The 14,626-nt window shown below is 50.6% G+C and overlaps 1 protein-coding gene across 5 annotated transcripts in view; it reads left to right on the forward strand.

Moving 5' to 3' along the window:
• CDK11B (cyclin-dependent kinase 11B) overlaps window positions 1–14,626 on the forward strand; it is a 49,037-nt gene that overhangs the window by 29,988 nt on the left and 4,423 nt on the right. For 2 of the 5 annotated variants that reach the window (XM_011987234.1, XM_011987233.1), the window contains 7 exons: window positions 850–988; window positions 7,102–7,238; window positions 11,112–11,234; window positions 11,622–11,717; window positions 11,802–11,960; window positions 12,507–12,572; window positions 13,165–13,340. In XM_011987234.1, coding sequence (XP_011842624.1) covers window positions 850–988; window positions 7,102–7,238; window positions 11,112–11,234; window positions 11,622–11,717; window positions 11,802–11,960; window positions 12,507–12,572; window positions 13,165–13,340 — 896 coding nt within the window. Of the gene's footprint in view, window positions 1–849; window positions 989–7,073; window positions 7,239–11,111; window positions 11,235–11,621; window positions 11,718–11,801; window positions 11,961–12,506; window positions 12,573–13,164; window positions 13,341–14,626 lie in introns of all 5 variants that reach the window. The other 3 variants (XM_011987235.1, XM_011987237.1, XM_011987238.1) reach the window with 3 other exon arrangements.

A 14,626-nucleotide genomic window follows, 5' to 3' on the forward strand; every position in this document is an offset into this window, starting at 1 on the left:
TCCCAGCTACTTGGGAGGCTGAGGCAGGAGAATGGCGTGAACCTGGGAGGCGGAGCTTGCAGTGAGCAGATAACGCACCACTGCACTCCAGCCTGGGCGACAGAGCGAGACTCCCTCTCAAAAAAAAAAAAAAAAAAAGATGAATATTACAATTCTGCTCTTCTGTGATAGCAGAATTGTTTTTCGTTTTTCTTCTTTCTTTGTAATTACATGCTTGTTGCAGATAGTTTTCTATTTTCAAAGTTTTTTATTTAACATAAAATCATGATTATTCGGCTGGGTGCAGTGGGCCAGGCCTGTAATCCCAGCACTTTGGGAGGACAAGGACGGAGGATCGTTTGAGCCCAGGAGTTCAAGACCAGCCTGGCTGATACAGGGAGACCCTGTCTCTTTAAAAAAAAAAAAAAAAAAAATAGATGATTGTTACTTAACGTTAGCATCATTATTTAAATATTTAATGTTCTTGATTCAATTTCATTTTCATGTGGTTTTTTTTTTTTTTTTTTTTTTTGAGACAGAGTCTCACTCTTTCATCCAGGCTGGAGTGCAGTGGTGTGATTTTGGCTCACCGCAACCTCCGCCTCCCAGATTCAAGCGATTCTCCTGCCTCAGCCTCCTTTAGTAGCTGGGATTACAGGCGCCCACCACCATGCCCGGCTAATTTTTGTATTTTTAATACAGACAGGGTTTCACCATGTTGGCCAGGCTGGTCTTGAACTCCTGACCTCAGGTGATCCGCCTGCCCCAGCCTCCCAAAGTGCTGGGATTACACGCATGAGCCACCATGCCTGGCTTCATGTGAAATTTTTGAAGTGAGATTTCTTTGCATGACTCATTATTTCTCATTAGGGAAGCACGCTAGAGTGAAAGAAAAAGAAAGAGAGCACGAACGTCGGAAACGACATCGAGAAGAACAGGATAAAGCTCGCCGGGAATGGGAAAGACAGAAGAGAAGGGAAATGGCAAGGGAGCATTCCAGGAGAGAAAGGTGAGCGGACTGGGTCAGTTGAGGACTTTAATGAAAGGGTTGTCGTGTGTCCCGTCACAGCAATGAAGAAGAATTTGGCAATAGAAGTCACATTTGGTGCAGAAGTGGTAGATAGAAACAGCACAGTGAACACTGGACGAGGCTGACCAAGAGAACTGTCCTGAGGGGGTGAGTTTTTACTGCATCTGGAAGTCAAGAACGGGTGTAATTTGATTGAGGGAAGACAATGAAGGGATCAGAAATCTGCACGTCTGGCTGGGTGCGGTGGCTCACTTTATCCCAGCACTTTAGGAGCCTGAGGTGGGAGGATCCCTCGAGCCTGGATGGTCAAGGCTGCAGTAAGCCGTGATTGCGCTACTGCACTCCAGCCTGGTTGACAGAGTGAGACTCTGTCTCAAAAAAAAAGAAGGGGGATCCAAAAAACCTTGAAACAGTCTGGAAATCGGGACACTGGACTCCTAGGACTCCTGGGCATTAGTCTGTATGTTCGTTCCCCTTTATAAGCTCAGATTCATAAGAAAGAACATCAGTGTAGCCCCGCATCTGTTTTATGAACCAGGAAAAGGCTACAGGCCAGGTGCAAGCAGGCCCATCTCTGCCTTGAGAGTGAGTCCAGAGAAAGCTTGCAAGCTGCTTCAGGGAGGGTGAAGGCGTGGGTGGCCCTTCCACTTCAGACTGGCTTTCAGCAGCCAGGGCTGGGTGCACAGCATGTAAAGATGATGAAAGGGCACTGGTTCTTGTTGATGCCAAAGTGTGTGGGAGACACTGAGGCCCAGAGGTCAAGGTCCGAGACCAGTTGGGGGTGGGCACGGTTTCAGTTGGCCAAGTTCCTGTTAGTGTATGAAACATTCATGTATGCCAAGCCCTGTGCCAGACACCAAGTGTGCCTTGTCCCACAAGAGTGGAGCTTGGGATAGAAGTGTGGAGGTTGGTAGATGAAATTTGGGCTGTCATTGATTTCCCAGAAGGGATAGACAGGAGAGTGAAGGAGCAAAAAGTGTTGGGGGCAGACTTGTGGGTAGGGCCAGTTGAGATCAGGCAATCCAGAACTGGGTGTGGTAGCATATGCTACTTGGGAGGCCAAGGCCAGAGGACTGCATGAGGCCAGCCTGGGCAACGTAGGGAAACCTTGTCTCTGACAAAAAACAAACTGATAAGGATAATCTGAGAAGCACCGATGCTTGAAGAACTGCTGACTGTGGGTGACAGTAGTAAGAATCTGACCTTCTGGCCTGAGAGCTGCTCCCTCTACTGCCTCCACTCTGCACTTGGGAAGCACGGAGGTTCCACTGGGACAGGGCAGCCGCAGGACCTGCAGTTTCCTTGCTGCCTTGGAAGGGGTTACTCCATTTAGAGCAGTGGGCAGTGGCCTTGCCCACCAGCATCCTCAGTGGAGGGAAGGAAAAAAGGCCAAGAGGTCGGCTAGAATGAAGCGCAGGTTGGGAGCAGCTGTGATCTAGCCAGAGACGTGCAGCAGAGACCGGAGAGCGCTCCAGCTGCCGCCCAGTTCTGACCAGCCCAGTTCTGACCAGCCCTGAGGATGCAGCTGTGTGAAATGGCCTCACAGAAAATAGAAGCCGCCGCAGATGCGAATCAAGCCTGAACTTTCAGTGTGCTCCCTGTCCACACACATCCATGGGCCAAGGAAGCCTTACTGTGGCTTGAGGTATTTCAGCCCAGCCTCTTTCCAGTGCTGGCTAATTGCTAAGCTGTGCAGACACGGTGGTGACTCCTAGGAAGCCAAGGCTGAAAATTAAAATAGGCTTATGGGAAAGAATGGGGGTGGCCATAAGCTATGAGGGAGATAGATTTCACAGACAACCAGACAGGCCTCCATGGTAACAACTAAAGGGAAAACTTAGAATCCAGAACTGCTACAAATGTATTATCTAAAATACAAAGAAGTATGACAGTGTGACCCGTATTGAAGAAGATCATCAGTAGAAACTGTCTGAGTGTCCAGATGTTGAATTTAGTAAAGGCTTGGAAACAGCCTGTCTATGGAGCAGCAGAAATTATCCATTCTGAAGAACAGAGAGAAAAAACAAGAAAAATGAACAGAGCCTCAGAAACCTATGGTACAACATCTGCTGTACCAAAACACGTCCAATGGGGGTTCCAGGAGAGAGGAAATATATTTTTTACAATAATGGTTAAAAACTTCCCAAATTTGAATTTAAAAAAAAATCTGCACATTGAAGAGCGCAGGAAGTTTGAACTAGAATAAATACAAAGTAACATCATAGTCAAACTGGCGAAAGCCAAAGACAAAATGTTGAAAAGCCTCAGAGAAGAATGACCAATCCCATGAAAGTAGAGCTTCAATACCGCCAGCCGCTGACTTCTTAGAAACAATGGAGGCCAGAAGGCAGTGGAGTGGCACACTCAAACTGCTCAAAGAGAAGAACCGTCAGCCAGGAATCAAAACGGTTCTACCCAAGTGAAAGGGAATGAAAGACAGCATTCCCTGAGAAGCAAAGACTGGTGAAATTCATTGTTGGCGAGACCTGCCTTAAAGGAAATACTAAAGGAAGACCTTCAAGTTGAATGGAAATGACACCAGACGGTAACTTGAATCCTCAGGAAGGAAGGACAGGCGCTGCAGATAGGAAGTGTAGGTTGACATCAATATCCTATAAATATCTCTCCTCATATGTTAGGTTTTACTGGAACTACGGTTGTATAAAATAATTACACGGTGTTGTCATGGCATATAACACAAATGAACTGCACAAAGAAGAGAGAATGAAGCTGTATTACAACAGCTTTATCTTTTACTGGAATTCAGCTAGTATTGTGAGGCATACTGTGATCTCTAGGGCAGCCACTAAGAAAACAACTTTTTAGAAATTACAAATAACAGATTAAAATGGTATGGTATGCTAAACATATGTAATGTAAAATCAAAAAGGGAAGAATAAAAAAGACACGGAGCAAAGCAAAACCAGTAAATCCAAGCGTGTGTGTAATTACATGACATGTGAAAGGTCTGTGCCCCAAACAGACAGGGCCGATTATCAGATAGAAAAACAAGATCTAACTGTATGCTGTCTCCTAGAGAACGGGAAAAGGGGCAGCGTAGAAACATTAGCTCTCATAGGAGAGCTTGAATGGCTGTACTCATACCAGATAAAACATATGTTAAGAAATATTAGAAACCAGCCTGGCCAACATGGTGAAACCCCATCTCTACTAAAAATACAAAAATCAACTGGGTGTGGTGGCGCATGCCTGTAATCCCAGCTCCTCGGGAGGCACAGTTATGAGAATCACTTGAACTAGTGAGATGGAGCTTGCAGTGAGCTGAGATTGCGCCACTGCACTCCAGTCTGGGCGACAGAGCAAGACCCTGTCTCAAAAAAAAAAAAGCTAGAAACAAGGAGCAAGGACTTCACAGCCACAAAAGGGCCAATGCAGCAGGAAGAAGCAGCAGTGACATGTGCGAATGCATCTAACCACAGAGCCCAAAATCCGTGAAGCAAACACTGATCAAGTGGAAAGAAATCCATCATTTATTAATTAGAGTTGGAAATGTCAGCCGGGCACGGTGGCTCGTGCCTGCAAACCCAGCGCTTTGGGAGGCCAAGGTGGGCAGATATCTGAGGTCAGGAGCTCGAGACCAGCCTGGCCAACATGGTAAAACCCCATCTCTACTAGAAGTGCAAAAATTAGCCAAGGATGCTGGCGGGCGCCTGTAACACCAGCTACTCGGGAGGCTGAGGCAGGCGAATTGCTTGAACCTGGGAGGGTGAGGTTGCAGTGAGCCGAGATTGTGCCATTGCACTACAAAAGAATTAAATTAGAAATTAACAACAGAAAGAAACCTGGGGAAATCTTCAAACGTTAGGAAATCTAACAACACGATTCTGAATAACCCATGGCTCATAGAAATAATTATAAGGAAAACAGAAAATATTTTGGAGTAAATAAAATTGAAAACAACGTGGCCAGGCGCGGTGGCTCACGCCTGTAATCCCAACACTTAGGGAGGCCGAGGTAGGCAGATCATGAGGTCAGATCAAGACCATCCTGGCTAGCACAGTGAAACCCTGTCTCTACTAAAAATACAAAAAATTAGCCGGGCATAGTGGCAGGCAGCTGTAGTCCCAGCCACTCAGGAGGCTGAGGCAGGAGAATGGCGTGAACCCGGGAGGCGGAGCTTGCAGTGAGTAGAGATCAGGCCACTGCACTCCAGCCTGGGCGACAGAGCGAGACTCTGTCAAGAAAAAAAAAGAAAGTGTGAAAATTTAGAGATGCAGCTACAGCAATGCTTAGAGAAGGCACTTACATCAAAAAGGAGGTTATTACATTGACCAAGGCTTTCTTCAGCCGAAGAGATGAGAAGGAAGGAAAGCAGCAGACCCTGCCGTGCGGAAACTGTAGAGACGGCAGAACAGTCGCCCGGAGTGCTGGGTCCTGGACTACAGGTGCCCATGAGGAACGGGGTTGGTGATGGAAATGCCGAAAACTGGCTCGTGGTGACTGATGGTTGCAGAACTTCATCCATTTGCTAGAAATCATTGGATTCAGTGGTCGAATTTCATTTGTCAGCTTTTATTTTGAAGTAGTTTAGGATTCACGAGAATTTGGAAGTAGCACCTGGAATCCTGGAAGCCTCCATCCAGCCGCCTCCAGCGGTGACATCTGACGTAGACCAGCGTTGGCACAGTACTGTGCACTGCTAGACTGGAGGCCTTTTTCCATTGTTCCCAGTTCTTAGGTGTGTTCATTTCTCTGTGTATAGTGATACTTTTTTCTAAAAGCGTATTTTTCATCTTGTATCTGGGCTTAACTCTAGAAGAACACGAAAAATTGATTCTCACGGATCAGTGTTAGTTATTTGGCTGCTTTATGATGCAGCCAACTGCGGATATTCGGTCACTCATAGCTCCTACATTCCCAATGACGCCTTTTTAGGGAGCTTCCCCTGCCCCTCCCTTATCACGTTCGTGCCCACATAGGTGGGAAGTGGTCTGGGGTCCATGTGCCCAGACAATCCATTGAGTCACAGTCAGCACCGGGGCCTCGGCCTGAGTCTGTGGCCTCATCCCCACTTTTCCTAACAGGCTTTTCTGCCGGGGTGTTTTGTTTTGTTTTGTTTTGTTTTTAGCCTGTGCAGATTTATCTCATAGTTAATTTGGGTTTAAATTTGGTTGTCATACATACTGAAGGAAATGCTCGTGTTTTAGAGCTGCTAAACAGAAATATGCCAGAACCAGTGGGGTGTCTTTTTGTTTGTTTTTCGAGACAAGGTCTCACTCCTGGTCAAGCAGTCCTCTCACCTCGGCCTCCTGAGTAGTTGGGATCAGCGGTGAACACCACCGTGCCCAGCTAGTTTTCTGATTTTTGTAGAGACGGGGTGTCACTACATCTCCCAGACTACTCGTGTGACTCATTGGGGACAGAGCTCTCAGAATGTGTATATTGGCGGGCAAAGTGGCTCATGCCTGTAATCGCAGCACTGTGGGAGGCAGAGGCAGGAGGATCACTTGAGGCCAGGAGTTCAAGACCCTATCTCTACTAAAAATGCAAAAATTAGCCTTGTGTGGTAACACACGCCTGTAATTCCAGCAACTCGGGTAGATGAGACACGAGAATCGCTTGAACCCAGGAGGCGGAGGCTGCAGTGAGCCGAGATCGTGCCACCGCACTCCAGCCTGGGCAACTGAGTAAGACGCTGTCTCAAAAAAAAAAAAGAAAAGAAAAGAAAAGCGGCCGGGCGCGGTGGCTCACACCTGTAATCCCAGCACTTTGAAAGGCTGAGGCGGGTGGATCACGTGGTCAGGAGATCGCGACCATCCTGGTCAACACGGCAAAACCCCGTCTCTACTAAAAATGCGAAAATTAGCTGGGAGTGGTGGGCACCTGTAGTCCCAGCTACTCCGGAGGCTGAGGCAGGAGAATCGCTGGGACCCGGAAGGCGGAGGCTGCCGAGATCGCGCCACCGCACTCCAGCCTGGGGGACAGAGCGAGACTCCGTCCCAAAAAAAAAGGAAAGTAAAAGAAAAACTCTCCGTGTACCGAACTGCATAGAAAGCCAGTTGAGAAATTTGGGCAAAAACGCGATAGCAAGCTTTCTGTTCAGGGGGAATGATGGCGTGTGCCTCTTCCAGGGACCGCCTGGAGCAGTTAGAAAGGAAGCGGGAGCGGGAGCGCAAGATGCGGGAGCAGCAGAAGGAGCAGCGGGAGCAGAAGGAGCGCGAGCGGCGGGCGGAGGAGCGGCGCAAGGAGCGGGAGGCCCGCCGGGAAGGTAGGCGGCGCGGCGGCGGCTGCGCTCGGCGGACGCGTGTCTGCTGCCCCCTGGTGTCGGGCACGTGCTCTCACAGGCGGGTGCTTGGTCCCTGTGCTCGGTTTTGCCCCCGCCTTTTTTTGGGAGAGAGTTTCGCTCTTGTCACCCAAATTGAAGTGCAATGGCGCGATCTCGGCTCCCTGCAACCTCTGCCTCCCGGGTTCACGTGACTCTCCTGCCTCAGCCTCCCGAGTAGCAGGGATGACAGGCACCCGCCACCATGTTCAGCTCAGTTTTTGTATTTTTAGTAGAGACAGGGTTTCACCATGTTGACCAGGCTTGTCTCGAACTCTTGACCTCAAGTGATCCACCTGCCTCGGCCTCCCAAAGTGTTGGGATCACAGGCCTGCCCCTGCCTTTTTATTTTTTTTTTAAGACGGAGTCTCGCTCTGTCACCCAGGCTGGAGCCCTGTGGTACTATCTCGGCTCACTGCAACCTCCGCCTCCAGGGTTCAAGCAATCCTCCTGCCTCAGCCTGTGGAGTAGCTGGGTTTACAGGCGCCCGCCAGCACGCCCAGCTAATTTTTATATTTTTCGTGGAGACAGGGTTTCGCCATATTGGCCAGGCTGGTCGCAAACTCCTGACATCAAGTGATCCGCCTGCCTCTGCCTCTCCAAGTGCTAGGATTAGAGGCATGAGCCACCGCAGCTGGCCACCCCTTCCTTTTTCATTTCCCCAGTTTTTAGAAACTGTGATAAAACATGTATATTGTAAAATGTACCATCTTCACTATTTCAAGTGTAGAATTCAGTGGTATTAATGCATTCACAGTGTTGTGCAACCATCTATCCACAGAACTCTCTTCTTGTAGAATTAACACCATCCCCATCAAACAGCAACTTCCTGTCCCCAGCCCCGGCACCCACCATCCCACTTTCTTTCAGTTTGGCTGCTCGGGATGCCGCTTGTGAATGGAATCGCAGTCATTGTCCTTTTGTGACCGGCTCACTCAGCAAAGTCCTCAGGGCGTCGTGCTGTGGTGGGGGTCGGCGGGCCCTTCCTTCTGCACCGTTGGAGGAGGAGGAGGAGGCGGTGGTGGCAGCCAGCCGCCTCACCGGGCTTTGTTACCTCTTGGCCTTACTGCCTCCCCCTCATTTTCCACATAATTGTCTTGTGTTCAGTTGAGTTTTTGGTAGAGAAATGTTTAAATTCCTCTCTCATTTATGTTTTATATCTCTTGACTTTCTGATTACAGTAACGATTACACTGAACATCCTGCAGTTATAATGCACTAGTTTGAATTGAATGCCAAGTTAACTGCAGTAAAATACAAAAACTTGACTCGGGGAGTGTATATTCAGGGCAACTTAAATCTATGCTCCCAGGCTGCAGCCCTTTGAAATAAAAACACAATGAAGAAAACAAAAAACAAACTGCTTCTTTAGCAGTTCCACTCCCACTTCCTGTCGACATCACTAGATCACATTTATACATTGTCCATAAATGATGACATCTTTATGCATTGTCCATAAACTTAATAATCCCTTTTTAAATGCATTAGCCTGTTAAACTATGTAGAAAACAAAAAGTGGAGTTAAAAATCATTGTCACAACAATGCTTTTTGATTAATAATTGCTGCTTTTTAAATGTGTTAATCTTTTAAATTATATAGAAGATAAAAAGTAGAGTTCTAAAACACTGTTACAATAACACGAGCTTTTATAGTTACCCACGTCCTCACCTTAATGGAGATCTTTATTTCTTCACCCAGCTTCCGGTTTCTGTCTCGCGTCCTTTCATTACACCCCACACAACTCCCTGGAGCTTATTCTCCAGGGCAGGTCTAGGTCTAGCAGTAATGAACTCCCTCTGCTTTTGTTTATCTGGGAACATCCTCATTTCTGTCTCACCTTCGAAGGAAAGTTGCTGGATACGTGGTTCTTGGTTGATAATTTTTTTGTTGTTTTGAGACAGAGTCTTGTTCGGTTGTCCAGGATGGAGTGCAGTGGAGCAATCATAGCTCACTGCAACCTCGAACTCCTGGGCACAAGTAATCTTCCCACCTCAGCCTCCCACGTGGCTGGGACGACAGGCGTGTGGCACCACACTCGGCTCATTTTTCAGTAGAAACAAGGTCTCCCTGTATTGCCCAGGCGGCTCTTGAATTCCTGGGCTCAAGGAACCCTCATGCCTAGCTGACAGTTTTTCCTTTTCACTTACAATATTTCAGCCCATTGTCTTCTGGCCTCCAAAGTTTCTGGTGAGAAATCTGATGATCTTATTGAGGATCCCTTGGATGCTTTTAAGATTCTCTTTGGCTTTGGCTTTCAACTGTTTAATAATGGGTTTTCGTGTGGGTCTCTTGATTTCATTCTACCTGGCGTTCATTGAGCCTCTCTAATGTTTATATTCATGTTTTTCATCAAATGTGGGGGGTTTTAAGTAATTCTTCAGATACCCTCTCTGTTCCTCTCCTGCTTCCTGGACTCCCACGGATCTGTTGGGGTCCCCGAGGCCCCTGAGCACTGCTCACTTTTCTTCAGTCTCTTCTGCTTTTTCCTCAGACAACGTGATTTTATTGTATCTTCAGGCTCACCAATTATTTCCTCTGCCTGCTCCATCTGCTTGTGAGTTTCTATTGTGAATATTTACTTTTTAGTGTTTATTGTGAATATGTACTTATTGGCTCTGGAATTTCTCTCTGGTTTCTCGTTGAATCTTCTGTCTCTGTTGATATTTCCGCTGTGTTCACGCGTCATTTTCTTGACTTTCTCCACATCTTCCTTTTGTTCTCTGAGGAACTGAAGGTTGAGACAGTTCGTTAAGTGTTCGTCTGGGACATCTACCATCAGGTGATTTTCAGGAACGGTGTCTTGTTGGCTTATTTTTTTTCCCTCTGAATGGGACATACTCTCCTGTTTCTTTGTTTCTCTTGTGTTTTTCTTAGTCAAAAAAATGGACATTTGAATCTCATGATGCGATTCTTCCTGGTCACCACTCAAGGGTGTGCACGTGCTGGTTTGGTCGTGCTGGGCTGTGTCTGGGGTCGGCCTGTTGTGGAAACTCGGGCTCTTCAGGGGTCTTTTCCGAGCCTGTGCCTTTCCCTGGTCATGCGCAGACACTCTTTAACGTTCCCGTCAATACAGCTGTTTTTAATGTTCTTGTCCTGAAGTGTCTGCCTCCTAAAGGGGGAAAAGAGAGAAATGAAAGGGGCAAAGGGGGATGTGGCGTTCATGCCCTGGAAGTACCTTCAGCCTCGGGGACAGCCATGGCTGCTGCCTCTTCATGCCTCTGGGGTGGGACGCACAGTCATCACACTGACCTCGGGTGTGCGTGTCCGTCTGCCCACCTCGATCCGTCTACCCACGTGTGTCCGTCTGCCCTCCTGGGTCTGGCGAGCTGCATGCAGGCTGCTGCCTGCCACGGGGGGAGTAGGGTGGGAGCCACTAAATGTGTGAAGAGGTGACGTTGATTCATGAATCACAATTTACTCGCCAAGATTTCCCCTGAAGTTGCAAACCTTCAATAGACTACAGAGCACCTCGGTAGTTGCACAGGACTGATCCTGTGAAGCAACTGCTATCTAGGTGGGGAGACTGATTCCCAGTGCTTCCTACTCCATCTTTCCAGAATCTTCTCCCGCCCTTTCCTTTTTGACCAGTGAAGATCAGTCTAGAAGGTCCACCTGGGTCCTTGGGCTCACGGCCTCCAGGTTGGAGCTTTTTCTCCCTGGGCTTCTTAGCCTCTGACCCCGATGCCGTCAGCACCGTGTGTGCGCTGTGGGTGTGTCTGCCAGGTGTGGGTGTGGGAGACGAGGCAACCGTGCCCGGGTGGGGCCTTTTGAGGAAGGCAGTGTTGCTAGTACCATCTCCTTCTCTGCCCTGCACGCCAGTGTCCGCACATCACCGAACGATGAGAGAGGACTACGGCGACAAAGTGAAAGCCAGCCACTGGAGTCGAAGCCCGCCGCGGCCGCCGCGGGAGCGGTTCGAGTTGGGAGACAGCCGGAAGCCAGGTGAGGCCAGGCCGGCGCCTGCACAGAGGCCAGCACAGTGTGAGTCTTTTCTGGGGGGTGTTTGGCATAAATTTGTAAGATTCATGTAATGAAAGCCCAGCTAAGTAATGTCTCCAGAAGAAAACGATAGATGCGCTGGCTGAAGTCCTCTCGTGTTGTGAGAGAGACCGTGAGTGTCTGTGTGCGGCCAGGACACACGACGTGTGTTTATCTGCTGGGACCTTTGCCACTGGCCCCATTAGAGAAGTGACTTCCAGCATCTGTGGATAAGCTGGTTTCTTACCAAGCGAAGTTAATCATGTGAAAGGCACTAGTTTTGGGGTGGTGTTACCTTGTTTGTTTAAAAAGCATTTCCCCAAATTCACTTTTAATGGTTTATTTCATAAGTAAAAGAAGAGAAAATGGAAGAAAGAGACCTGCTGTCCGACTTACAGGACATCAGCGACAGCGAGAGGAAGACCAGCTCAGCCGAGTCCTCATCAGGTACCTGGAACTGCCTGGCCAAGGCCTTGACCACTGCTGCCAGGAAGGCCCAAGTTCACCCTCCGCTCTGCTGTCTTTCTACAGCGGAATCAGGCTCAGGTTCTGAGGAGGAAGAGGAGGAGGAGGAAGAGGAGGAGGAGGAAGGAAGCACCAGTGAAGAATCAGAGGAGGAGGAGGAGGAGGAGGAAGAGGAGGAGGAGGAGACCGGCAGCAACTCTGAGGAGGCGTCAGAGCAGTCTGCCGGTGAGTCACCACGATGACTCTGTGAGGTGGTGTGACTTCACTGTAGTGTTAGAAACTGCAGAGAAATAGCTGGTGGGCGGGGGAGTTGAAACTCCCTTCTATCTAGGACTTTCTCAGGACACCTCCACATCGATTCTTTTGTTAGTTTTTTGAGACAGAATCTTGCTCTGTTGCCCAGGCTGGAGTGCAATGGCACGATCTCGGCTCACTGCAACCTCCGCCTCTCGGGTTCAAGTGATCCCTCCTGCCTCATCCTCCCAAGTAGCTGGGACTACAGGCGTGGGCCACCATACCCGGCTAATTTTTGTATTTTTAGTCGAGTCAGGGTTTCACCATGTTGGCTAGGCTGGTCTCGAACTCCTGACCTCAGGTGATCCACCCGCCTCGGCCTCCCAAAGTGCTGGGACTACAGGTGTGAGCCACCGCGTCCGGCCTCTGTGTCGATTCTTGGGAACACTTGTTGCTTAGCTGAAGCGGAGCCCGCATCCTGCCTGTGACAGCCCCACCCCAGTGCCGGTCTGAGCAGACGCCTCCTTTCTCTTGCAGAAGAAGTAAGTGAGGAAGAAATGAGTGAAGATGAAGAACGAGAAAATGAAAACCACCTCTTGGTTGGTAAGAGGCCTCCCTGGAGACAGAGCACCCCCCTTGTCTGTCTCCAAGTGCAGCGGCCCTCTCTTAAGACGGCCGGTCCTGCGAGGCAGGGGCACGCCAGGGGCCGGGAGGCTGCCTGATTCATTGGCCGCTGCAGTCTGTGCCGGCGGGGCCCACATTCCTCAGTGAGGCTCGGTGCTAACCAAGGGCGTCCTATGTGCCCAGCAGGGCCGAGGAGCTGGGAAGCCCAGGCCCAGTTCCCCACAGGGGAGGCCAGTCAGATGGTGGCTCGGCCGGTCCCTGCAGAGTGGAGGCCTGGCCTGGCCTCCGGCCGGCAGTGAGGCTGTGTCTTCCGCCTGGGGGACATGGATCCAGGCGCGTCCCCCGCAGGACACCGCGTACCTCCTCCCAGCTCAGCATCTGGGCGCTTTTTCAGTCGAGCCCGCCAGCGCTCCTAGGCCTCAGTACCCTGGGTCCAGGGGGCGAGAGCCCAGCAGCAGCACCTCCCAGCAGGACACAGGGCAGCCCTGCCACATGCTTCATGTCCCCGGGGCAGGAGGAGGTTCGTGATCTTTGCTTGTCTTAGCTTCATAATTAGGTTCAACTTTTCCAGTTCCAGAGTCACGGTTTGACCGAGATTCCGGGGAAAGTGAAGAAGCAGAGGAAGAAGTGGGTGAGGGGACGCCGCAGAGCAGCGCCCTGACAGAGGGCGACTACGTGCCCGACTCCCCCGCCCTGTCACCCATCGAGCTCAAGCAGGAGCTGCCCAAGTACCTGCCAGCCCTGCAGGTCAGGCCCTCCCCTCGCCCCGGGCCACTCGCTGTCTGCATTGGCAGTTGGAGTTACCGCAGGGGCTGAGCGAAGCCTGGCCCCGTGTTGGCGTCTGTCTCCTCACAGGGCTGCGGGGCCCACCGGGGCAGTGAGGGGCAGGCACAGCCGCTGGCCCCTTGTGCTTCTGGGTCCTGCCTCTTTCTCGTGCTGGACGGAACTGGGTGGACAGGGAGGTGCCCGCAGCTTGGAAGGCAGGCAGCCTGGGCGTGCGGCTGCCCTGCTGTCACTGCCACCTGAGCTGTGTCCTCCTCCGCACTGGAGAACAGTGCCCTCCAGTTGACCCCTGCGTGGGTGGGTTACGTAGGCACCAAGGCCTTGTTACCAGCATCTGTGCGGGGCTTGGATGGTGGCTGCGGGAGTCAGTGTAGATGTGTGTGGCCAGAAGCCTTTTGTTCAGGCAGCTATCACTGAGGCAGGATATTACTTGGAGCGATTTGGAAGGGACAGGCCTGAGAAGGTACCAGTGGCCTCGGGGGCCTAGGAGACCGGCAGGGACTCGGCCCCCTCCTTGGTGCCTGTGGGTGGAAAGGTTCTCTCTGGCACATGCGGCCTCTGTCGACTGCTCTATGCATTGTAAGCGCCTCTGCCCCTTAGTGTTCCTGAGCATAGGCGTTGGGCCACAGGCCACCCCGAGTATGTGACATCCGGCCTGGGCACCGGCCCCAAGGTACACCCAGGGGGAGGTGCCCTGGCATGGGGCGCCATGCTGCACCTGGCAGGTAGTGCCCGTCCTCAGTGTCATCCTGGTACAAGCAGGGGACACACCCAGTTTGACAGGGACACTCTCTGGATGGCCTTTTATTTTGGAGACTGGGTCTGGCTCTGTCACCCAGGCTGGAGTGGAGTGGCTTAATCATGGCTCACTGCAGCCTCCACCTCCCAGGCCCAGACAATCCTCCCATCTCAGCCTCCTGAGTAGCTAGAACGACAGGCGCAGTCTGCCATGCCTGGCTACGTTTTTAATTTTGTAGAACACAGTTTTGGTCGGGCACAGTGGCTCACGCCCATAATCCCAACACTTTGGGAGGCCGAGGTGGTGGGTGGATCATGAGGTCAGGAGTTTGAGACCAGCCTGACCAACATGGTGAAACCCCATCTCTACTAAAAATACAAAAATTAGGCCGGGCGCGGTGGCTCAAGCCTGTAATGCCAGCACTTTGGGAGGCCGAGACGGGTGGATCACGAGGTCAGGAGATCGAGACCATCCTGGCTAACACGGTGAAACCCCATCTCTACTAAAAATA

Source organism: Mandrillus leucophaeus, unplaced genomic scaffold (assembly GCF_000951045.1).
Source record: "Mandrillus leucophaeus isolate KB7577 unplaced genomic scaffold, Mleu.le_1.0 Scaffold305, whole genome shotgun sequence".
NCBI classification, from domain to species: domain Eukaryota; kingdom Metazoa; phylum Chordata; class Mammalia; order Primates; family Cercopithecidae; genus Mandrillus; species Mandrillus leucophaeus.